This window comes from Schistocerca cancellata, chromosome 4, assembly GCF_023864275.1.
Source record: "Schistocerca cancellata isolate TAMUIC-IGC-003103 chromosome 4, iqSchCanc2.1, whole genome shotgun sequence".
NCBI classification, from domain to species: domain Eukaryota; kingdom Metazoa; phylum Arthropoda; class Insecta; order Orthoptera; family Acrididae; genus Schistocerca; species Schistocerca cancellata.
In genome coordinates, this window is record NC_064629.1 from 865,734,025 (window position 1) to 865,759,862 (window position 25,838).

General features: G+C 38.6%; 1 protein-coding gene across 3 annotated transcripts in view; it reads left to right on the top strand.

Moving 5' to 3' along the window:
* Nucleotides 1-4,319: 4,319 nt before the first annotated feature.
* LOC126185000 (carnitine O-palmitoyltransferase 2, mitochondrial) overlaps nt 4,320-25,838 on the top strand; it is a 122,789-nt gene continuing 101,270 nt past the window's right edge. The window contains exons 1-4 of one of the 3 annotated variants that reach the window (XM_049927718.1): nt 4,320-4,732; nt 5,337-5,395; nt 5,633-5,679; nt 8,347-8,757. In XM_049927718.1, the coding sequence (XP_049783675.1) occupies nt 5,363-5,395; nt 5,633-5,679; nt 8,347-8,757 (491 nt within the window). In that variant the 5' untranslated portion in view covers nt 4,320-4,732; nt 5,337-5,362. Of the gene's footprint in view, nt 4,733-4,866; nt 4,920-5,336; nt 5,396-5,632; nt 5,680-8,346; nt 8,758-25,838 lie in introns of those variants that run through there. The other 2 variants (XM_049927717.1, XM_049927719.1) reach the window with 2 other exon arrangements.

The following is a 25,838-nucleotide window of genomic DNA, read 5'->3' on the forward strand; positions in this document are numbered from 1 at the left end:
ACGAACTCTGGAGGATATATGCACATCTTCCTGTGAAATGTAAACCAAGTGGCGTTGCTGGATAGACGGCTGACTCACCTTGCTTCTCTCTCAGAGTATTAGAGTTTGAATCTAGCATCACACGGAAACGTAACATGCAAAATAATATTAAGATCATATTCGTCACACACGCAAGTCCTCAACTGATACCTTGGATGAGTACTTCTCTTTATCCTTTGTGTCATACATAGATTGAGACTCACACAGTAGTCACCACGTGGAAGTGCTCGTCTCTAATATCAAGTCCTGCACACGCCATTTCTTAAATATTTCCAATTTACAGTACACACACCAGTAATTCAGCTTAACTTCAGCACTCGGAAGTATTTAAACTTAGTACTAGCACTTGCAAGTATTTCAACTTATTGCTACATGTGGTTTCATTGTGACCATTGGTCACTTCTGAAGATTACTACAATCCCCTTAATATTACCTGCCTGTCATTTAATTCTCCCCCCAAAAGTTCCTGAAATAGAGAAATAATTATTCCAAACTACTCTTAAGTATTTCACATGCATACCATGCTCTCCCCTCTTTTGTCTTTATGGAGCACACCCAGGCCAGGTCTTACCAACACAAGACCCAGCTCCAGAGTGCTGAAACATGGCCATTCTTCAGGTCATGTCGCACCTCCACCGAGGTGGGGGAGCACCATGTTACTGTATTGGTCAGCCACATTTCAGGCGCTCAAAGCTCAGGTAAATTTCATCTCTTTGGTTCCACCAAAGGTGACCAAAGGACTGTCTCAAAGATGATCATATCGGTTCGCAGACGACCATACATTCATTCATTTCACAGATCTCGCCAAATTGGATGTAGGGTTTTATTTTGTGGGAGTGCACATGTGATCAGTTAAATAAATAAATTGTCCTTCTTTCCTACACTGGTATCTGGCTTTGGTGTATTAAGTGAAATTGAGTTATTATTACAAAAAATATGTTGTTCTGACAAGAATAACGAAGAATGTTGTGCCTATTTTCAATGTCAGGCGGTACTGTACCCTTTCAGAGTATTACGTAATATTTATAGACTTCACAAGAGCCTTTGACTTTATAAACAGTAAGACTGGAACACAAAACTAGAGGAAATCCTAAGCGACAAAACGTATGGACACAAATCATAAGTTCTGTACTCTAGTTGGACCAAATAAGGATCTCAGAAAAACCAAATAAGGATCTCAGCCAATACTCCAAACAACTACTGATCATGTCCTAAAGAATGTCCGCTCTCCGTTCAATGCAAACCGATTGACATCAAATGCAAATGAAGCAAATTATATGGAGTTTGGGAAAATAAGGCAAAATGTAAATCTTTATTTCATGTTTGGCGAAAAAGGCATAGACAGAGTGACATCTATAATGTTTCTGAGAATTCATTATGACGAAAAATTAAATTTTTAAGAATCATGTAACGAAACTTTTATAGAAATTTAATTCAGCCTGTTTTGCTCTTAGAATTATTACAAATGTTTAACCTCAGAGGGTGCCAGGATGGCATAGTATGGATATTTACAGTTTCTTGTAATATACAGAATAATATTTTGAGGTTCCACCACTTCCACTTGAAACAAATTTTACTGTGGCAGAAGAGAACACTACGGAGAGTAACACACAGTTATCCACAGAGACACAGCAAACATATATTCATAAAATTTAAAATGCGAGCACACAGAAGTGCCACAACATGACGTGGCATGGATTCAACTAGTATCTGAAGTAGTGCTGGAGGGAACTGATGCCATGAATCCTGCAGGGCTGTCCATAAATCCGTAAAAGTAGGAGGGGGTGGAGATCTCCTCTGAACAACATGTTGCAAGACATCGCAAATATGTTCAATAATGTTCGTGTCTGGGGAGTTTGGTGGCCAGAGTAAGTGTTTAAACTCAGAAGATTGTACCTAGAGTTACTCTGTAGCAATTGTGGACATGTGGTGTCACATTGTCCTGCTGGAATTGTACAAATCCATCAGAATGCGCAATGGACACGATTGGCTGCAGGTGATGAGACAGGATGCTTGCATATGTGTCACCTGTCAGAGTCGTATCTGGACATATCAGGGGTCTCATATCACTCCAACTGCACACGCCCCACACCATTACAGAGCCTCCACAAGGTTGAACAGTCCCTGCTGACATGCAAGGTCCATGGATTCGTGAAGTTTTCTCCATACCTGTACACGCCCATCAATTCGATACAATTTGAAATGAGAATCGTCCGATCAGGCAACATGTTTCCAGTCATCAATAGTCCAATGTCGGTGTTGATGGACCTAGGCGAGTCGCAGAGCTTTGTGTTTTGTAGTCATCAAGGGTACACAAGTGGGTCTTCGGCTCTGGAAGCCCATATCGATGATGTTTCATTGAATGGTTCACAAACTGATACTTGTTGATAGCCCAGCATTGAAATCTGCAGCAATTTGCAGAAGGGTTGCACTTTTGTCACATTGAACGATTCTCTTCAGTCATCATTGGTCTCGTTCTTGCACGATCTTTTTCTGACTGCAGTGATGTTGGAGATTTGATATTTTACCAGATTCCTGATATTCACAGCATACTCTAAAATGGTCGTATGTGGAAACCCCTACTTCATCGCTACCTCGGAGACACTGCGTCCCATCACTCATGCGCCGACTATAACACCACATACAAACCCACTTTAATCTTGATAACCTGTTATTTTAGCAGCAGTAACCGATCTAACAACTGCGCCAGATGCTTGTTGTCTTATGTAGGCGTTGCTGACTGCAGCGCCGTATTCTGTCTGTCTATTTATCTATATATCTCTGTATCTGAATACACTTGCCTATACTAGTTTTTTTGATGATTCAATATATATATATGTGTGTGTAAATAGATATATACACAAATGTGTTTCGTATGTCAGTACCCACCTTGCAGATTTTCAAACAAATGCTGACTTCCATAGCTACAGTACCCGAAATAGCACAGCACTCTATACTCAGCTACAAAAAGATCAAACACTCAAAGGCATGTGAACCATATTGGTATAAATCTTTATTACAGACTGCCAGTCAACGTCAGAATGCTAGAAGATAAAAACAAATTTAAAGCATAATTTAATAAAATGTACTAGAACGATGCTTTTATACAGTAAATGACTATGTAGGCCAATAAACATTTTCTGGTAATACTTAGATTAAGGCAAAAGTGGAAATACTGTATTTCACCCCTTAACTTATTGTTATATTTCCGTATCTAATGGACAGCTGTTGTGTGACGCAAAATCTCTACTTAATTACTGTAGTATAAGGACTTGCTGTCCAGGGAGGACAAAAGTAAAGCCCTGTGAAAAACAGACTATGCAGTAGTAATACCACAAGCATAAATGTACTTGTATATAACGTTATACTACTATGTATTTGAGGATAATGTGTTATTCTGTGTGACTATTGTTGTGTGGCCTTTTCTTATTTTGTATGTATTTTTTAAATTTAAATATTTGAATTCCCTCAAATTTTACATTTACATTTGGACAACATCCATACAATATTTATTGTCTATGGAGGGATAAATAAAACAAGCATATAATCTGACTGTCCCTCAAACAAATTATAACAAGAGTTATGGGAATTAGTAGTGCTGATGTTGGCAACATCTATATAGACGCATCGAGATTGTAAATAAGTTGTGTAGCTACTTTCAGTTATGCTATTAGACTACAGAATAGAAAAAGTAATTGAGGACTATTTAAGCTATTAGACTATAGAGTAAAAAAAGGAATTGAGGACTAATAAACGGAAAACGAATTGTATTAGCATAATGAAAATATGTATACAACCCACTTGACGTCAGTGAAGAATGTAATATATTTTGTAAAGTAATTTAAGGTTCCCAAGAAAAGCGTTTCAAAACAAGTTTAATAAATTAAAACACTCCTTTATTTTAAATTCATTTTTACACGTATTCGAAGGAACACGGATATTAACTGCAACTGTTGCTAAATATAGTTTCTATGGCAAAACTTCTCGACACAGTGTCGTTCGTCATTGCTGGACAAATCGCTCGTGTTTGTGGGTGTCCAGGCGAGTGGCGGATTGCAGTGATCCGTCGCCCACGTATCGGTTTATGGGCACTGCATCGGTACTATTTCGTCTTCAAAGCATTGCTACTTCCCGTTACTTGGCCTGTGCGAAATTGGCTACGGTTGTATGGTGGAGAGACCGAAAACCAAGAAAGAACCAATATAAAAAATAAAATAGATGATATTCATGTACACACAATTGTCTCTGGTTAGCGTCTCGAGATGTCGATTCGCGTGTAGTCATTAAAGGGCGCGTAATTTTTTGTTGTTTAATTTATAGATTCAAACATATTTGTATTAGTTTGGAATTGATAATACATTAGCGCAAACATTTGCGTCGTAGTCCAAAGTTTACGTTGAGGAGCATTTTATTCATGGATTCTTCCTATGTATGGATTCATATGTGTTTAGCGAACAAAGTCTGAAGTTCAGATTCAGTTTCTCCCAGGCGCATTCCGACGGTACTGTACTATTACTGTCTGCGGTTGACGTAGCATGTCGTCTGCTACCTAATCGCTACGGTAACTTCGGAAAAATCAACGTAATTGGTCTGTAGTATGAAAGGTATTGTCATTATACTGATATCCAATTCTGACCTGTGAACACTATTAATCGACGTAAGATACTTCAATCTCCGGCGCTATTATCAGAGCGTAAGCTGACTTTTTAAGTTAAAGTTATCGTTAGAGAGGTTCCTTGTATAAATTATTGATAAAATAAGAGTGTTTATATCGTCTGGAAATAATAATTTTGCCGCCCACTGTCGACTCGCTGAAAGGTTTCCTTCCAGTGTTTAACGTATTTAGTATCCGTTGTTTCCACAGTGAGCGACGTGCAATGGTAATTTGGAACCGCATGCTAAACATATTCATGGTAGCGTTAGTAAATTCGAATTCAGAGGTATATATGGATATACATAAAAAACAAATATTTGGTTTTCGTGTAATATCTTATGGGCTGTAGAGAAATCTCTTGCCGTGTTGACATTAGTTGTATCATACTGAGTGCATTGCGTTGCCTTTTATTATAAAGTAGTAGAGGAATAGAAGTGAGTTTGTTATTGCTGGGAACTCGCATATGTGGAAACTCAGTTTTTTAAAAAATATTTGTTTAGTGTTGTCCTTTCGGTAAAAGTATTGTGCCAAAATGTAAATACCATCGTTCTGTTTTGTGTGTGTTGTTGTTTTATAAAGGTTAATATAGTTTTATTTTCAGGTCGTTTCTCATTTTTGTTTACCTTCTTTCTTTTGTTTTCAGGCATGAAACTCATTCTGTAATTAAAAATGGCACAAAAACAACTTTATGTCAGATGCAAGGTAAGGAAACCCATGCTCTAAAACTTACAACACCCATAGATTATATTGCACGCAGCAAAGAATTTGCAATATGTTATTAACGTATAGCTTGTTTTTTCAGTTTTGTGTCTGTGTGCGCATAAAAAGCTTAAATTGTTTAAGGTACCAGATATATGTGCACAAGGCATTTATGCAAATATCTTGCTTCTAAATAAAAATATTTTTGTACACTATACAATATCTTCCTTATTGTTTCAGCTGAAAATTCCACCAGCACCACATCGAGTAAACGTGAGGTTCAAAAGGTATGGATATTACTTCATTTGGTGTGCACTTGGTGATACTTTACATGGCATGACAAATATGATGTTGCCTACTTTTCTTCCTATTTGTCTCCTCATCAGCTGTGTGTGTCTCCTTTTGCCAGCTACTTAGTGCACAGAAATATTCTTATGGCAAATATTTTGCTTTTCTAAAGTGACTTTCAATTGCTCCACCTATAGTCACCTTGACAGGAGATAGTGTCAGCTAATAAAAAATTGTTTCTGGGAATACTTTGGCAGGTAGATGTTGTAGCCAGTTATATTAACTATGATATGCTCATTCAAAAGTTAAAATATAATGGAATAGTTGACACATCATGCATTTCCTCCACATCCATCACATAGCAGTAGGGAGACTGTATGTTATGAAATGAGTCAAACTGAACCATGGGATGATAAAAGTGTGAGAATAAAAACTAATGCAATATTTTGAATGTCTCAGCAGATTGATTGTTGTTAAATTATGACTATACTCAGAGCATACAGTTCCATACTCTTCAGAGAATGGTGGAAACTATAACTGTCACTAACTGTTTCAAACAGTGAATGCAAGAAATTGGTTCGTCTCTCTTCTCTTTTGTTTAAGTATTGTAAAGGAAAGTAGATTCAGTAAAAGAAGTGATCTGTCAAAACAACAGGCAGCTCAAATTTTTATTTAAAAGGAACACATACAGATCCAATACTTGCTTTCTTTCAAACAGTTGTGTAGAACTGTAAACCACATTTGTGAAAATCAGTTTTCTGCAGAATTTTGGAACACATTTTGTGTGTGAATATGAGAACTTCAGTGAAGTGAATCAGCTTGTGTGTTGAAGCGAATGTTGCTTTCAGAAGTGACAATCATTTGAATCGCTGCAAGACTATCTCCCTTTTTCAGATATGGAATTGTGCATATAGTGTTGGTCAGGATGTGGTACTTCTTAACCTTTTTAAGGCTTCTTATACACTACCTTACGATAGTTTTTCAGTACAGTATTCCATTGATTAGGTGCTGCTGCTGAGCTGAGAATATTTTGTCATGCAGAACCCAGGGTTAATATTGTGAATGAGCATGCCTGAAGGAAATTTTGAACAGGTGTGTTTCAGGGAAGTGTTATGCAACTGATACTGTTCATCATTGTCAAATTCGTTAGCGTTTATAGGGGGGGAAAAAAATATGAGTAGTAACCTCACAGACTTGTGGGCAAACATGAGCTGTCAGCATTTTGAGAATGTCTCTCCGTGAAGCACACCTTTTTTGTAGTGTCACCTTCCTGCCCCAAGTAGTATGTTAAGGAATTGAGGAATTCTGTGCTGCATTTGTGCTGACTAAACAAGCTTGTGAAAAACTGCATAACTCTCTTTGTAGCTTTATTCTCTCTTTCTTTAATTGAACATGGTAGGAGTTCCAAGAACCGATGATATCAGAATTTTTTTATGGGACATCTTTCGTGAATAAATTGAACTGTCAAAGTTACATGGTGAACAAATTTTCATTACAAAAGGTGTTTATGATCCCATGATGCTTTATTTTGCCAGTATCACATTAACACACTGTGTTCAGTTTACTAGGAAGTCCTTAGTCTAACTGCAAATTATGTTGTTATGTAAGAGTGTGAAGATGCATTATTAAAGACTTTCAGAAGTTAAGAAAGAAGACATTAACCTGAGGCCATTGACTATAGCTTTCTGGATTTTGCAGATGAGAGGAAGCTTCATTTCATAGATTAGGTTCAATCAGAATTAGAATAGAATCTCCTTGTGAGATGTTTGGAGTCCAGAAAAGTAAACATAAAAGAGCACATATGTTCCATAATTCTACACGAAATTGTTGTTAGTGAGATAGGGCTGTAGTTAAGACACATTTGTCTTGCGACTTTTAGATTGCAACGAACTGTGAATTTTTCCAGTCATACGGGACACATTTGTTTCAGTGAACTATTTTAAACATTGCTGTGCATTAACCCACTGTGTTTAAACTGGTGCTGCTTCAAAGTCACGAAAGTAATTGGTACTGTTCATCTGTCTTCTTCCTAACATTTAATTTGTAGCTGAGCATGAATCCTGTGTAGCTGCCTTTTCCGTATTGAGTGGCTTCAAGCCATCCTTTCTTTTATTTTAACTTATTGATTCATACTTCTCAGGACATTTACAGTTTCCAATTTGTGAGCTATTGAAAATGATATCTGTATTAACCCACTGTGCTTAAACTGGTGCTGCTTCAAAGACACAAAGTAATTGGTACTGTTCATCAGTCTTCTTCTATCTGCCTCTCCGAAGCTGATGTCTTTTCTTGTTGAATTTTTCTAATGGCAGAAATGTGGATCCCGAGAGAGAGACCATTTTATTAATCAAATATAGTTTATTGCATTTGCGAAACTTTCAAATGGGACACATTTATTTCAGAAATCTGAGCTACACAGCTCTACTGTAATTCTGATAATTGTCATAGACACAATGAAGTATAAAATAGTCCCCAGACAAATGCAATAATCTTTGAGAAAAGAAAAGAAAAGCTTGTCGTGATTTACAGTTGTAATTAAGTGTAGACTTAAGAGCTAGATCTATACTCTTTATGAATACATAATCACAGTGATTGTACAGTGATGTATTATACAATAGTGTTTCACTATTGAGTTTTGTAAATAATTTATTTTTTTACAATTTCAGGTTTCTGGCCTCAGATACGGAATATCAGTTTCTACAACAGAGTAAAATTCCTACTTACCACTTTCAACCTTCACTACCGAGACTTCCAGTTCCTAAACTTGAAGATACTTGTGCTCGATACTTGGCTGCACAGCAGCCGTTATTGCTACAGAATGAGTTTGAAATGACAAAGAAGTATGTCAGTGATTTTGCTGTGAAAGAAGGCAAACAACTGCATGAAGAACTAAAAGAAACAGACAATAGAAACAAACATACAAGTTACATATCTGAACCTTGGTCTGATATGTATTTGAAGGACAGAGTTCCGTTGCCCATAAATTACAATCCATTAATTGTATATGTGAATGAAGAAAACAGTGAATACAACACACAAGTTATAAGAGCTTCTAACCTACTTATCTCTTCATTGAGGTAAGATTGAAATTTAATTTTATTTCATTTCTAATATTGGTAGCGATTTTTAGTGGTTGAGTGTAAAGGATAAAAGAGCACTAATGGGCAATCAAATTTGAATCACTGCTGTGTTAGAATGCACTTGGGTTGCTTGCTTAAGTGCAATAGTTCACTCTGATGCATAACCACAGCTTGTCAGACTTTTTACCAGCTGTTTGAGTGAGAGTTACACACAGATTCGGCAAGACATTATCTCTTAAAGCATCATGTTGATGTCAGTTGATCCACGCATTGAGTAATCAGTGTTTTTTCTATTAGCTGTCTGAATGGTGTATCAGAAATAGCGTATTTTGGGGTAAATTACTGTTGCCAAGTGTGGTCAACAAAATGCACATGGTAGGTCTGCTTCTTACTTCCTTGGATTGTAATAGCATATACCTTAACCATGGGGCAGGTTGAATACCAGATCAGTGCTGCGAACAACATATTCACAGCAAGACCATCAACACAACCATCTCATTTAGCTAGGGAGTGCAGATGTGTGTTTTCCAAACAATTACTTTTGCTAGTTGTGTGCCATAGAGTATAGTATTTAGTATGTGTAGGGACCACACCAGTAGGCAATTGAAATGTCAAAGATTAGTTGGACTGACATATCATTGTTCACATCAGGCTATAATAATTGAAAATGGGCACTTCAGGAGACAGATAGTGAACAGTCCCTTGTTGCCAGCAGTTTGATATCCTCATGCTGCCCACAGCTCTCCTTGGATCTGCGAAAGGTTATCAGCTTTTATTAAGTGTGGTTATTTGTGACATTCCATGTCCAGTTGGTAAAAGTTACATAGGACAAATGATACATGCTGTACAAGAATGGTGCAACAAACACTAGTTGGACACCCATCTTCTACAGCCCTGCAAATCTGTAGTGGCAGAGCATTGTATTTCCACTTACCATTTCATGAATTGTAGCCTCATCGTATCCTGATTTACTAGTCAAAGAAGCTGTGGAAATGCAACTAATATAAAATCTTCTCAACCAAGGCAAATGTTTCCAGCTCTACAAATCATGGAAACCACTCATTACACATCTGTGCTCTCTGGGGCATTATTGCTTTGCCAGGCATTCCAGCACAAGGCATCCATTTCAGTAATTAATAATAATTGCAAGCTCTGTTGGTTTGTTGACTTTGCACTTGCTTCTTAGTTACATTAAGCTTTATCTATGACTGACACTCTTGTTGCCAACAGTCTTATCTATGATTAATGTACATAAATTCCACAGTATTATGTCAAGAGGTTTTCATCCTGTCACCACCTCACCTTCAAAATGACAGTATGATTATTAGCTGCAATGTGGGAAGAAGAAATAATACTATCCCAGATGCATGCCTGAAATACTATGGAATATTCTGTCTACCAAGAAAACTTCAATGAACACAGACTTTATTATGTTTGACATGGATAATGTATTGTTTGAAATGTGATGCATACAAATGAAATGCGAGAGATTTTGTGTTGAATCCATGTTATGAAAATATCAGCTGTGAATTTGAACCAGATGAGAAATTTAATGTGTACGTTGCATAGGACAGATTTTTCTAAGTAGCTGGTAAACAGATTATTGAGCGAAATGGCCCAGTGCTTCAGGCATTGGTCTCAGATTTGGAGGATACAGTGCTCAAATCCCATTTGGTGATTTAGGTTTATGCTTTCTATGAATTCTTTGGTTTACTGAAAGCAAATGTTGTGATGGTGCATTCAAAGATGGCTTTAGAACTTCCATTGTTAAGTTTTGCACACCACCATATTATCTATTGCTGTGTTACCACTTTCTGGTATTTTTGTTGTCAAAATCACAGTTCTGAAAATCATTCTGATGGTAAGAGGTATTTCTTAGACATTCAGTGAAGTCAAAGTTCCTATAAAGGATAACTATCACACTCAAGACATCGATATTTTACACAGTCCTTAAACAACAGTCATTTCCTTGCCCGTGGCTGGTCCTACAACCATGATTCAAGAACTGTCTCCCCTTATTTTACTGAGCGGCTTTGGATGAAGTACATATTTACATTGTTGGTTTTACAACATGATGATCTCACATACTATTTAAATATAACAGTTATATCATTTTAAATGCAATAACACCAAATATAAATTTTACACATTTTGCATCTACAGTACAATCTACCTGTCCACAGTTTAATTCTATTATATCATACTTAAGTATGCTTAAGTATACTGCCATTCTGCCTATACACATTTTAATTCTATTACACTGTATGCCCATTTCCAATGCCAGTTTCAACTTATAGAAAATAATACAGCACATTGGACCAATGTGTCATGATTTCTTTCAAAAGGCTACATCCATGTTATTCAATTCCTTAATATCACTAGCAGTGTTCATAGTGTAATGACACTGCTTGCAATGAAAAGTAAACTGTATCGTTTATATCTTAGGGCGTTACAGATACTCATTTCTAAAAACCACAGGTACCCCAGTCCCCCTATGATTCACATATGCCCTAAGCACTAAATTTTATAGGATTCTGCCAGTAAGCAAAACAGTTTTCAATGCTGAGAGAGAGAGAGAGAGAGAGAGAGAGAGAGAGAGAGAGAGAGAGAGAGAGAACTTTCATATCACAGCCACTGCTAAATATCCTAAATGCAGTGGATGATATAGAAATCTGGGCACAATGCACTTCTTTCTTAAAGTAACGGTGATTTAAGTGCCATTTCTAGCAAGAATAGGTTGAGACAGATTTATGACCTGTAAGTTGCATTATCAGCTATATCTTTACCCACACTGTCCCTCTGAAAGTGAAATTTGAGCAAGTCTGGTGCTCAAGTGGACAGTCATGCTTAAAAAAGAAAGAAAGGGTAGAAGGAAATCAAAGTTAAACATGTCTTCAGTGACAGCTTATATTGTTCAAGTATCATGTTTGACAATGCTCCTGAGTGCATTATGGGTTACTACCACTCACCATATGAGGGTACATCCAGCATTGTCAAACATGATTGTTTTGGTAGTCCAGCTGTTACAGTGTGGGGAGGCATGATGTTGCATGGACGTACTGATCTGCGTATGGTACACTCACCGGTCATTGTTATTGTGACACTGTACTCTTCCCCCATCTGCATCTTTTCAGGGCTGCATTTGGCTCAGACATAACTTTTATGGATGACAGTGTGTGACCACTTCAAACAAGGCAGGCAAAAGAGTTCATGGAGCAAGATAATATTTGGTGAATGGTCTGATCTCTCTCTTCCTCTGACTAAAGTCCTTTCGAGCACATGTTGGAACTGTTGGGGAGACATATGCAACATATCCACATGCAACAGCGACCATTAAGCAGTTGTTAACTATGCTATTGTAGAAATGGAACACCTTACCACAAGAACCTTTTAGCCAGCATGGGAGAATGTTGCAGAGCTTGTATTGCCATCTGTAGTGGTCTCACATGGTTTTAAGAACAGTGTCCTGCTTGTTTTAAATGTCCAGGGGACCAGGATGAATTGTGGTGACTTTAATGTAATTATCACCTTTCAATAAAAGTGTCATATGCATGTGTCTCATTGCATACTTCTTTCAGTTACTTTCTGTGCTTACTGCAGCAGTTCATTCTGTATATGGTCCTAGTTTCATTGAACTGTTACTTGGTGGCGACACACTGAGTGAAAGTTACTTTTGTCCTTAAGTGCCGCACACTAGTGTGCTATCAATGGTATTTCATATGTAGAGACATTCAATTTGGGAGCTCTTACTAATCAGTTATCTGTCTGTGAGGCACTAATATTAATGTTAGGAGGTATTCAGAAGCAAATTGGTACCACACAGATAAACAAGAAATTTTTGAGTCTGTAATTTACTTGAAGGAAACTTATTTATTCACTTCTCAAAGGACAATCTGGTGAGATATGTACAGTGTACACAGCTTGGATGATGATTTAGACTTTTGTTACATTTTATGAAAGCTTCTTTGCATTGAGGCTAATAGGCACAATCCCAGTGGTGACAGGCAACCAGTACGGATAATACAAGGCTGCGGAATCTTATTTCATAAAAAAAGGAAAAAAATCTGGAAGTGTATCAAAACTTAGAGCACAATAATCTGTGTGTAGCTACTCCTCACAGAACATACTTCAATGTCTTGTGAAATGTTGTTATATAGGTTGAAAGTAGGATATATAAATCTCAGAATGAAATGAAGTGATACAGCGAGGGCAAGTCAACAAAGGCAGTAGAAGCATTATGAAATAGAAGAATAAATAAGTAAAGAATAAACATTACTGAGGCAAATGAATCTTTCAATGAACAATTATTATCTGATTTAGGTAAACTTGATAAATATTCTTTGACACCAGGTACATAGATTCCTTACATATCATATTTTTAAGGAAACATGAAATGGGTCTACTGGAGACTAATAGAAAGAGAATTGAAGCAATAGTAAGTATCTGAAGTGTGGTGATTTTATGGTTATAATCTAATCCCAAGTGAGTTGGTGAAGATTTGTGCACCATACATTAGCAGCATACTTTGTTAACTTGTGTAACAAATTTTCCAAGATACTTAAGTTGTGTGGCTTCTACACAAGAAAGAGGAAAATATGATGTTACCAATGGTGGTGCAGTATCATTGCTACCTGTATTATCAACAATAGTTTTAGGGACTCTTACCAGAAGTTTGCAGTGCCCTTCTTTTGCATTGGTGAGGACACATTATGGCATAGACTCTGAGACACTTCATTGGGAAACTGCCTAGATCCATAACTGCTTGGCTGCTATCCATAACTTGTGGAGATTGGTCAGAGCTGGGTGCCAGGTGTGGCCAGTAGGATTAATGTGGCATAGCATTGGGGGGAGGGGAGAGGACACAACAAAAGCACCCTCATAACTTAAGTTTTCCTCAAACAATACAGACCCAATTTGGGAGTGACAACTTTGATGAATTGTCTGCCTGAAGGTACAGGTCACCTGAGGGTTGTTGGTGCCAAACAAATGGGTACACTTAATCAGACAAAAGATTTCTATATTGTTTGCCATTGAGAGAAATTGGCTGATGTCTTAGGGGTCCCATGTTGTCCCATGCAAACATTTCCTACCGGGAAATAACTTCTCCACCTGTCTGAAAAGTGCCGTGTTGGCAAGCAGGTTGAGTTGTCTCATATAGTTTCTGAAATAATCATATCCTATTGTTCGTGTGTACTGCCCTGTTGTCATGCAAACTTACTCCGGGCTTTTGAGCATGCAATGGTGGTGTTCCATCCTAATTTCTGTGCCATGCAATGTTTCTGTGAGCAGAGACATGTGGAGTGTGGTTCCTGTACCTTGTGATTGTGTGCTTCTGGATGATTTAGGCATTCACTGGCTTTTTGTTGTTGTCATCCACCATTGAAGTGCAGAGTGCTGTATTGCATTGTAGCCCATTTATTCACTGTTACAGTGTATAATACTTACCACAGACACATTTCATCCATACTTTGTTGACTGCAGCAACTGACCGTGGTGGCACAAGTTTTCCTGATACCAAGGTACTTGTGGTACACTCTTAGCATAGTGTCATATATTGACGACTTATTGACTTACTCATTGTTATGCTTGGGGCTGTTGGATGCCTGCGAGAGCACTTCAAGAGAGGAAACTAAAGACCTAATAAAAGTGATTGGCACAGTTGGTAGTCTTTAGGTTACATAAAGAAAACAGTAACAGAAGCAGCATGTGAATTGTAGATTGTCTGTGCAGCTGTCCCAAGGTAGAAGTTTCAGTTCCGAGAATTTGCTGGTAACTCCTCACTGTTGTAAGGTGCCGCAGTAGACTGCAGTTACAAACATGCATGTTCTAGCACATGCAACAAGTATGATATTAGCTCCTGTGAACTGTAAAGTCAGTGGGTGGGACAGGTTAGAGTGAGATGGAAAATGCATAAAACTGTTGAGATAATGGTCCCCACTGGCGAGGTAGAAGTCTCCACCCACAAGGGGGAGCAAAGTGACGTAAAGAACTGTTCTTGCTCATCATACAAGGAAGGGCTGTGATGTTTAGCTTTCAGTTCGATGCTGTTCCCGCCAAACAAGAAGTTTGTTAGTGCAAAGACCAGGGACACCCCCACCTACAGAATAAGAGAAGAGGAAAGACCTGAATGTGGTTGGTTGGGGGCAGAGCTGCACTTCAGACTGGGCGAAACCTTTAAAGTGCTTGCAGTATTATTGAGCTGACCGCAGAGGCGGAGAAGCAGTGTGCTGCCAGGACCTTGTAAAAACTGTGGACTTTAGCATTCAAAATAGTCTAGCCAGAACATTTGGGCACCCCCTCCGCGATGCTTGGTGCCAGACTCAGGTAACGTGGCGGTTGCAGGAGTGGCCGAGCAATGAGGCATAGCAGCAGTCTGTCTTTAGAAGACTGTCAGGGCAATGAACTCAGGGACGACAGAAACAGAGCAAGTACAGTCCACGGGCGGAGAACATGAGGTGGTGTGTGAGTTTCAGCGGCAGGCTGCGAGCAGCGAGTGGTGGCTCAGCAGACAGACAGGCCTGGCACAGCACAGCTGTGGGCAACCAGACACAGTAGAAGTCACACAGCCATGTTCCAGCAAAGCACACATGAAGCAAAGTGGATTCAGCCGTTGCATGTCTCAACTTGTCTCTGCACATCTCTTCAGTAAAAAGTAAGACGTGACCACAACTACATTGCAGTTGCTAGGAGTGAAGCAGCAACTAGAATCAATATTAGCGATGCTGTTAAACTTGTACTACAGGCTTTCAACGGTACAAAGTCCACATAAAATTTATAAATAATGTAGGCATAGCTTTTGAACTAGTGCATGATGCAGAACAGGTGATACTATTAAAATATGCAAAAATCTCTTCATACAGGAATTATCTTCCACATGGGAGAAGTAAAAAATATTTTGTTAGAAAATTATACATGTAAGTGTACTTTAGATTTTTTAGCTTGTAAGATGTTCTCTAACTGGCAATCAAAAGGTGAATAGATTGCAGACTGGGTAAGTAAAGTAGATTTTCTTCAGGCAATGCCAGGATCTTTGTCATTAGTAGGAAAATTTAGTAGAGCAGTTTTCTTTTATGGAATTTATGATGCTCTCATACAGATGATTTTGCGTGCATGAGGGGAAAACATTGATGCCATTGAGATAACTATAATCGAAGACTCAGCAATTATGTTTACCAAAGAATAAGAATTCAGAAATAGAAATCATCAAGGGAAAAGATACCATTAGGTGTTTTTCTCACTGGGATGTGTAGGGCATACATGTAGATATTGCAGAAGTAATACTGATGGCAAATCGGGGCATTTTGTGTGAGTCTGCCAATTTGATAAAAGAATCTGTAAAGAAGGATCTGCTCAAGTGTGTCCAGGTCTGAAAGAACTGAACAAGGGAAATAGAGATAAGACTTTCCCGTGGCAATACCAGAGAATCAAAGACACCAAAGCCAATAAGATTCGAAGGTTGCAGTTTATTCAGAAGTAGAGGTCCCGATAGGAAAGTGAAGCCAGTAGTGTATTTCATATGTCACAGGCCAGGGCATATGCCTAGATTGTGCACTGTGAACACGTGACTGTCTTTGAAAAATAAGAGGTTGGTTGGTTGGTTGGTTGGTTTGTGGGGGTTGAAGGGACCAGACTACAAAGGCCATCGGTCGAAAAATAAGTACTAGGCAAACAACAGAAAACCGTAAGATTGCATTCACCTGATATTGAATTGGGAAGTCTTACGTAGACTATGAAAATAAAAATGAGTTTGTAAAGTTTAATTGTCCACAGAGTAGAGCGAGTCTGTCATAATTGCTTCTAGACAATGGAGCACAAATTAGCTTCTTTATATGAAGTGTGTGTAAAACCAGGTCCGGTATAGACATGAAGAAAATATTAAAATTACAGCTATTATAACAGTCATATATATCTATGGGATGGCAGTTTTAGATCTTGGAATAGATAGTGATTTAATAGTGAAACATAATTTTCATCTTACAGGAAGGGAATTGGATGGTCCCTGTATTGATTTAATTGGTAGAGGCTTCTTTACAAAGCTGGGTTGTTGTTGTTGTTGTTGTTGTTGTTGTGATGGTCTTCAGTCCTGAGACTGGTTTGATGCAGCTCTCCATGCTACTCTATCCTGTGCAAGCTTCTTCTTCTCCCAGTACCTACCGCAACCTACATCCTTCTGAATCTGCTTAGTGTATTTATCTCTTGGTCTCCCTCTACGATTTTTACCCTCCACGCTGCCCTCCAATACTAAATTGGTGATCCCTTGATGCCTCAACACATGTCCTACCAACTGATCCCTTCTAGTCAAGTTGTGCCACAAACTTCTCTTCTCCCCAATCCTATTCAATACTTCCTCATTAGTTATGTGATCTACTCATCTAATCTTCAGCATTCTTCTGTAGCACCACATTTCAAAAGCTTCTATTCTCTTCTTGTCCAAACTATTTATCGTCCATGTTGCACTTCCATACACGGCTACACTCCATACAAATGCTTTCAGAAACAACTTCCTGACACTTAAATCTAAACTCGATGTTAACAAATTTCTCTTCCTCAGAAACGCTTTCCTTGCCATTTCCAGTCTACATTTTATATCCTCTCTACTTCGGCCATCATCAGTTATTTTGCTCCCCAAATAGCAAAACTCCTTTACTACTTTGAGTGACTCATTTCCTAATCTAATTCCCTCAGCATCACCCGACTTAGTTCGACTACATTCCATTATCCTCGTTTTGCTTTTGTTGATGTTCATCTTATATCCTCCTTTCAAGACGCTATGCATTCTGTTCAACTGCTCCTCCAAGTCTTTTGCTGTTTCTGAAAGTATTACAATGTCATCGGCGAACCTCAATGTTTTTATTTCTTCTCCATGGATTTTAATTCCTATTCCAAATTTTTCTTTTGTTTCCTTCACTGCTTGCTCAATATAAAGATTGAATAACATCGGGGATAGGCTACAACCCTGTATCACTCCCTTCCCAACCACTGCTTCCCTTTCATGTCCATCAACTCTTATAACTGCCATCTGGTTTCTGTACAAATTGTAAATAGCATTTCGCTCCCTGTATTTTACCCCAGCCACCTTTAGAATCTGAAAGAGAGTATTCCAGTCAACATTGTCAAAAGCTTCCTCTATGTCTACAAATGCTAGAAACGTAGGTTTGCCTTTCCTTAATCTATCTTCTAAGATAAGTCGTAGGATCAGTATTGCCTCACGTGTTCCAATATTTTTATGGAATCCAAACTGATCTTCCCCGAGCTCGGCTTCTACTAGTTTTTCCATTTGTCTGTAAAGAATCCGCGTTAGTATTTTGCAGCTGTGACTTATTAAACTGATAGTTCAGTAATTTTCACATATGTCAACACCTACTTTCTTTGGGATTGGAATTATTATATTCTTCTGGAAGTCTGAGGGTATTTCGCCTGTTTCATACATCTTGCTCACCAGATGTTAGAGTTTTGTCAGGACTGGCTCTCCCAGGGCTGCCAGTAGTTCTAATGGAATGTTGTCTACTCCCGGGGCCTTATTTCGACTTGGGTCTTTCAGTGCTGTGTCAAACTCTTTACGCAGTATCATATCTCCCATTTCATCTTCATCTACATCCTCTTCCGTTTCCGTAATATTGTCCTAAAGTACATCGCCCTTGTATAAACCCTCTATATAGTCCTTCCACCATTCTGCTTTCCCTTCTTTGCTTAGAACTGGGTTTCCATCTGAGCTCTTGATATTCATACAAGTGGTTCTCTTATCTCTGAAGGTCTCTTTAATTTTCCTGTAGGCAGTATCTATCTTAACCCTAGTGAGATAAGCCTCTACATCCTTACATTTGTCCTCTAGCCATCCCTGCTTAGCCATTTTGCACTTACTGTCGATCTCATTTTTGAGACGTTTGTATTCCTTTTTGCCTGCTTCATTTACTGCATTTTTATGTTTTCTCCTTTCATCAATTAAATTCAATATTTCTTCTGTTACCCAAGGATTTCTACTAGCCTTCGTCTTTTTACCTGCTTGATCCTCTGCTGCCTTTACTACTTCATCCCTCAAAGCTACCCATTCTTCTTCTACTGTATTTCTTTCAACCATTCCTGTCAATTGCTCCCTTATGGTCTCACTGAAACACTGTACAACCTCTGGTTTAAGCGGGTATAGTGATAGATTACACCGAGGGAACCCTGCAGATCAGGGACAGGCCTGTGAAGTTGTGTATTGAGATAGAAGCGCAAGTTGCAAGTACACAGATACAATACAGACAGATTCTGAAACTGCAAAGTGTGAATGCAGTAGAGTCTGTATTACTTCTAGCCTCTCGGAGAAGGCACTAAACAAAAGTAACCTGAATAATTGGTGAAAGAAACGAAGTAACAATAGACAGACAAGTCACTGATGAGAGAAGGAAGCTATACAGCTTAAGGCAGGCCATGTGGCAAAAATAAAGTTAGGTTTTTGTGAGGAGAGAAGTTTAATGATAAAGCCTGCACATACTAGCTTAAGAGAAGACATTGTTGAGAGATAAGAGTTGCAGGAAAGGATATACCTACCAGAGGCGCTGTTGAGAGTCTGAAAACGCTCCTCACAAGAGGTGGTGGTCTCTATTGAGGTGCCTCATAGTAAAGTGGAAGAAATTCTCCAAATTAAAGTCCGAAGCAGTCTGTGGATAAGTTAGATATGGGCTTGAGCAAGAAAAAATTTGAATAACTTTATTAATAGAATTTACAGCTAGATCATTTAAATGCCATAGAAAAACAGTCTATAATAAAGGTGTGTTCTGCTTATAATGATAAATTTCAGTTGCCAGGAGATAAGTTGACACATACTGATACAATTCAGCATGAAATAAAACTGATAGCCAAATATGAGTGTTCTGTACTTGGACAAAATGGTTCAAATGGCTCTGAGCACTATGGGACGTAACATCTGAGGTCATCAGTCCCCTAGAACTTAGAACTAATTAAACCTAACTAACCTAAGGACATCACACACATCCATGCCCGAGGCAGGATTCGAACCTGCGACAGTAGCGCGCTTGGACATACAGAATACCAGAAGTACAGATGAAGCATTATAGCAGGAGATAAATTGGATTTTAGAGGCTGATATCATACTACTATCACCAAGCTCTTGGAATTTTCCTGTTATAATGGTTCCAAAAAATACACACATCTGGTAAAAAGAAATGGTGAGTGGTAGCTGATTATAGAAAGCTAAATGACTTTAATGTCAACTGGCTTTCTACTACCACATATTGATTAAATTCTGGATGGTTTAGGCATGGCAAAATATTTTTCAACACTTAAATTTTGGCTATATGGTACTACCAGGCATTGCTAGATGAAAGGGACCCAGAACTTGCAGCTTGTAAAACATTGTAAGCCCATTTTATGTATAAAAGAATACCAGTGGGAATGCATTCCTTGCCCTCAACAATCCAGAAGTTGATGAAAGCAGTAATAATGAACTTAAAGAGTGAAAACACATTTTTTTTTATTTAAACAACGTAGTAGTTTTCAGTACATCTCTGGAAGAGCACAATGCCCATTTGGGAGAGGCTTTTAACAGATTAAGGCAACACAGTTTGAAGCTGCGGATGGATAAATGAGAGTTTTTAAGAAAAGGGCTAACATATCTGGGACAGATATTAATTGAAGATGTGTTAAAGTGAGATCCATACAAGCTAAAGGCAGTAACAAAATAACCCCAGCCCACTACAGCAAAAGCACTTAACAACTTTGTTAGGTTAATTGGGTATTATAGATGATTCATTATTGACTTAAGGGAAGTGGCAAAACCACTACATGAGTTGGAAAAAAATGGTGTTGAGTGTGAATGGGGCATCAAACAAGAGAATGCATTCCAGCTGCTAAAAGAGAAGCTACCCAGCTGCTAAAAGAGAAGCTACATGAAGTGCATTTAAAATTAGTTGCAAATTTGTGTGTGTGTGTGTGTGTGTGTGTGTGTGTGTGTGTGTGTGTGTGTGTGTGTGTGTGTCGCTGGAGGGGATGTGGCACCATTGCCCAGGTAACACCAGTGGCGAGCCAGCTTTCTCTATCGTGCCACCAATGATTCGGTTGGTAAAGCACCACTGTTACCATGCTGTAGATAAACAGTAGCATGTGGTGCTCTACTTTAGATGTATCTTTGTTTATCAGTTCTAGTTGTAAAGTTGTATTTTCTGACATTGAAATGTTCTGCAATTGTTAGGTATTGTGAAGAAATGTTTTGTGTTGGTTTTGGATCAATAACAACAGTGCAGAAAGTCTGAATACAGGATTTGCAATAAAAGTGGTTATCCAAGAAGACGTTCACCAGCTGTGAAGATAATGTTCTGCTATAAAATATTCATCCGAATTCAAAAACAGTAATGGTCAATGTGCCATACCACTTGGTTGTGATAGATAAAGCTCCAACAATGCAGTGGAGGAAAGTGGATATTTTGCTGTGAATGCAAAGAAATGTTCCATTAGATAAAGCTGAACCTAGAATGTATAACCTTCCCCCCCATGAACCATAGACCTTGCCGTTGGTGGGGAGGCTTGCGTGCCTCAGCGATACGGATAGCCGTACCGTAGGTGCAACGACAACGGAGGGGTATCTGTTGAGAGGCCAGACAAATATATGGTTCCTGAAGAGGGCAGAAGCCTTTTCAGTAGTTGCAGGGGCGACAGTTTGGATGATTGACTGATCTGGCCTTGTAACGCTAACCAAAACGGCCTTGCTGTGCTGGTACTGCGAACGGCTGAAAGCAAGGGGAAACTACGGCCGCAATTTTTCCCGAAAGCATGCAGCTTTACTGTACGGTTAAATGATGATGGCATCCTCTTGGGTAATATATTCCGGAGGTAAAATAGTCCCCCATTTGGATCTCCGGGCGGGGTCTACTCAGGAGGACGTCGTTATTAGGAGAAAGAAAACTGGCGTTCTACGGATCTGAGTGTGGAATGTCAGATCCCTTAATCGGAGGGGTAGGTTAGAAAATTTTAAAAAGGGAAATTGACAGGTTAAAGTTAGATAAAGTGGGAATTAGTGAAGTTCGGTGGCAGGAGGAACAAGACTTCCGGTCAGGTGAATACAGGGTTATAAATACAAAATCAAATAGGGGAAATGCAGGAGTAGGTTTAATAATGAATAAAGCAATAGGAATACGGGTAAGCTACTACAAACAGCACAGCGAACACATTGTTCTGGCCAAGATAGACACGAAGTCCATGCCTACGACAGTAGTACAAGTCTATATGCCTACTAGCTCTGCAGATGACGAAGAAATTGAAGAAATGTATGATGAGATAAAAGAAATTATTCAGATAGTGAAGGGAGACGAAAATTTAATAGTCACGGGTGACTGGAATTTGATAGTAGGAAAAGGAAGAGAAGGAAACGTAGTACGTGAATATGGATTGGGAGTAAGAAATGAAAGATGAAGCCGCTTGGTGGAATTTTGCACAGTGCAGAACTTAATCATAGCTAACACTTGGTTCAAGAATCATAAAAGAAGGTTGTAGACATGGAAGACACCTGGAGATACTGACAGGTTTCAGATAGATTATATAATGGTAAGACAGAGATTTAGGAACCAGGTTTTAAATTGTAATACATTTCCAGGGGCAGATGTGGACTTTGACCACAATCTATTGGTTATGAACTGCAGATTAAAACTGAAGAAACTGCAAAAATGTGAGAATCTAAGGAGATGGGACCTGGATAAACTGACTAAACCAGAGGTTGTACAGAGTTTCAGGGAGACCATAAGGGAACAATTCACAAGAATGGGTGAAAGAAATACAGAAGAAGAAGAATGGTTAGCTTTGAGGGATGAAGTAGTGAAGGCAGCAGAGGATCAAGTAGGTAAAAAGACGAGGGCTAGTATAAATCCTTGGGTGACAGAAGAAATATTGAATTTAATTGACAAAAGGAGAAAATATAAAAATGCAGTAAATGAAGCAGGCAAAAAGGAATACAAACATCTCAAAAATGAGCTGGACAGGAAGTGCAAAAAGGCTAAGCAGGCATGGCTAGAGGACAAATGTAAGGAGGTAGAGTCTTATCTCACTAGGGGTAAGACAGATATTGCCTACAGGAAAATTAAAGAGACCTTTGGAGAAAAGAGAACCACTTGTATGAATATCAAAAGCTCAGATGGAAACCCAGTTCTAAGCAAAGAAGGGAAAGCAGAGAGGTAGGAGTATATAGAGGGTCTATACAAGGTCAATGTACTTGAGGGCAATGTTATAGAAATGGAAGAGGATGTAGATGAAGATGAAATGGGAGATATGATACTGTGTGAAGAGTTTGACAGAGCACTGAAAGACCTAAGTCGAAACAAGGCCCCGGGAGTAGACAACATTCCATTAGAACTACTGACAGCCTTGGGAGAGCCAGTCCTGACAAAACTCTACCGTCTGGTGAGCAAGATGTATGAGACAGGTGAAACACCCTCAGAATATAATAATTCCAATCCCAAAGAAAGCAGGTGTTGACACATGTGAAAATTACCGAACTATCAGTTTAATAAGCCACTGCTGCAAAATACTAACGCGAATTCTTTACAGATGAATGGAAAAACTAGTAGAAGCCGAGCTCGGAGAAGATCAGTTTGGATTCCGTAGAAATATGGGAACACGTGAGGCAATACTGACCCTACGACTTATCTTAGAAGATAGATTAAGAAAAGGCAAACCTACGTTTCTAGCATTTTTAGACTTAGAGAAAGCTTTTGACAATGTTAACTGGAATACTCTCTTTCAAATTCTGAAGGTGGCAGGGGCAAAATACAGGGAGCGAAAATCTATTTACAATTTGTACAGAAAGCAGATGGCAGTTATAAGAGTCGAGGGACATGAAAGGGAAGCAGTGGTTGGGAAGGGAGTGAGACGGGGTTGTAGCCTCTCCCTGATGTTGTTCAATCTGTATATTGAGCAAGCAGTAAAGGAAACAAAAGAAAAATTCGGAGTAGGTATTAAAATCCATGGAGAAGAAATAAAAACGTTGAGGTTCGCCGATGACATTGTAATTCTGTCAGAGACAGCAAAGGACTTGGAAGAGCAGTTGAACAGAATGGACAGTATCTTGAAAGGAGGATATAAGATGAACATCAACAAAAGCAAAATGAGGATAATGGAATGTAGTCGAACTAAGTCGGGTGATGCTGAGGAAATTAGATTAGGAAATGAGTCACTCAAAGCAGTGAAGGAGTTTTGCTATTTGGGGAGCAAAATAACTGATGATGGTCGAAGTAGAGAGGATATAAAATGTAGACTGGAAATGGCAAGGAAAGTGTTTCTGAGGAAGAGAAATTTGTTAACATCGAGTTTAGATTTAAGTGTCAGGAAGTCGTTTCTGAAAGCATTTGTATGGAGTGTAGCCATGTGTGGAAGTGAAACATGGACAATAAATAGTTTGGACAAGAAGAGTATAGAAACTTTCGAAATGTGGTGCTACAGAAGAATGCTGAAGATTAAATGGGTAGATCATATAACTAATGAGTAGGTACTGAATAGGATTGGGGAGAAGAGGAGTTTGTGGCACAACTTGACTAGAAGAAGGGATCGGTTGGTAGGACATGTTCTGAGGCATCAAGTGATCACCAATTTAGTATTGGAGGGCAGCGTGGAGGGTAAAAATCGTAGAGGGAGACCAAGAGGTGAATACACTAAGCAGATTCAGAAGGATGTAGGCTGCAGTACGTACTGGGAGATGAAGAACCTTGCACAGCATAGAGTAGCATGGAGAGCTGCATCAAACCAGTCTCAGGACTGAAGACCACAACAACAACAGAATGTATAAGGCGGAGTTAAAGAAACTTTTAGTGGTGTACAAGCCAAGAATTCCATGCTACCAGATCGAGAAACTGGTTAACGCTAAAGGATATAGTTTAATCAGGTTTCCTCCATATTATGCTCATTTAAATCATACTGTGAATATGTGAGCCTAGGTGAAAAATAATGTGGCAGAAAAACAACTACTAGCTTACTCTCATTGAGGCTGAAATACTGACAAAAGAAGACACTGCAAATGATACACCACAGGACTGGTCTCAAATTGTTGACCATACCAAGAAGGTAGTTGAAGAGACACGAATTCATGGAGGACTGTGACGAGTCTTAAGTAATATGTAACTTCTCTTGTTACCATGTTAAAATCTACTTCTTTTGCCAAAACAATGGAGAATTTTCAAATATTCATCTCTCTAACATTCTATTGAAGTTGAAATTGTGACAGAATTCTGAAACAGTTTAATAATAAACTGGTAATTGAGGGCAAGACAGGTCAGTAGTTTATGAAAATGCCCAGTCTCAGTATAAAAATAGTAATGTAACTTCTACACTTATGTTTGTGCAAAATATATTCTTGTTTCACCAGCTGTTGATGATGGTTCTTAAAAAATTACAGTACTTTGTTGGAAAAAATCTGTAGTTGCTTAAAAACACGGTAGATTGTGAAGTTTTGCTCGTTAATATGCAGCAAAGTGCTCTCCTCTTTGTGTGCTATCATTTTCCAAAATCTTGTTTCAGTATCTCAAACCATTTGAGGTACATGGTATTTATGAATATTTCATTATGGCTATATCACTGGTGCGAACTTTCAGAACAGAGCACTTTACATATGTTCCGTTTTCTCAATATTGGAGACAGATATTGATATCCCTCCAAGTTTAAAGAGTAGTTCAATATGTTATTGAAATTTTATATGCAGCAATATTTGATCTAACATGCATCAAACACAAATTCAAAGTGACCCATATTTTTCACTGGAAAATTTAATAATTTTTGCAGTAGTTCAGCTAATACTGAAATACAACAGTAACTATGACCATTAATGAAATGATAGGCAGTTCATCATGAAGCTGACAAATTAAACTATAAGATATGCGAGAATCAGCATTTATTGAAAGTTTTTTAAAAATTGCTTGAGAAAGATTGCAGATTGGCCAGCTTGCGTAACTTGCTGTTCATGCAATCAAGTGAGTCTACAAGGTTCTGCACCGTGTAGGCCTGGCATTATCGTTACCTACTGACATGCTCACCACACGGTGGCAACTACACTTCACTCCACTCGCTCTGTACTGAACTGTCAAAAGTTGCAACTAATT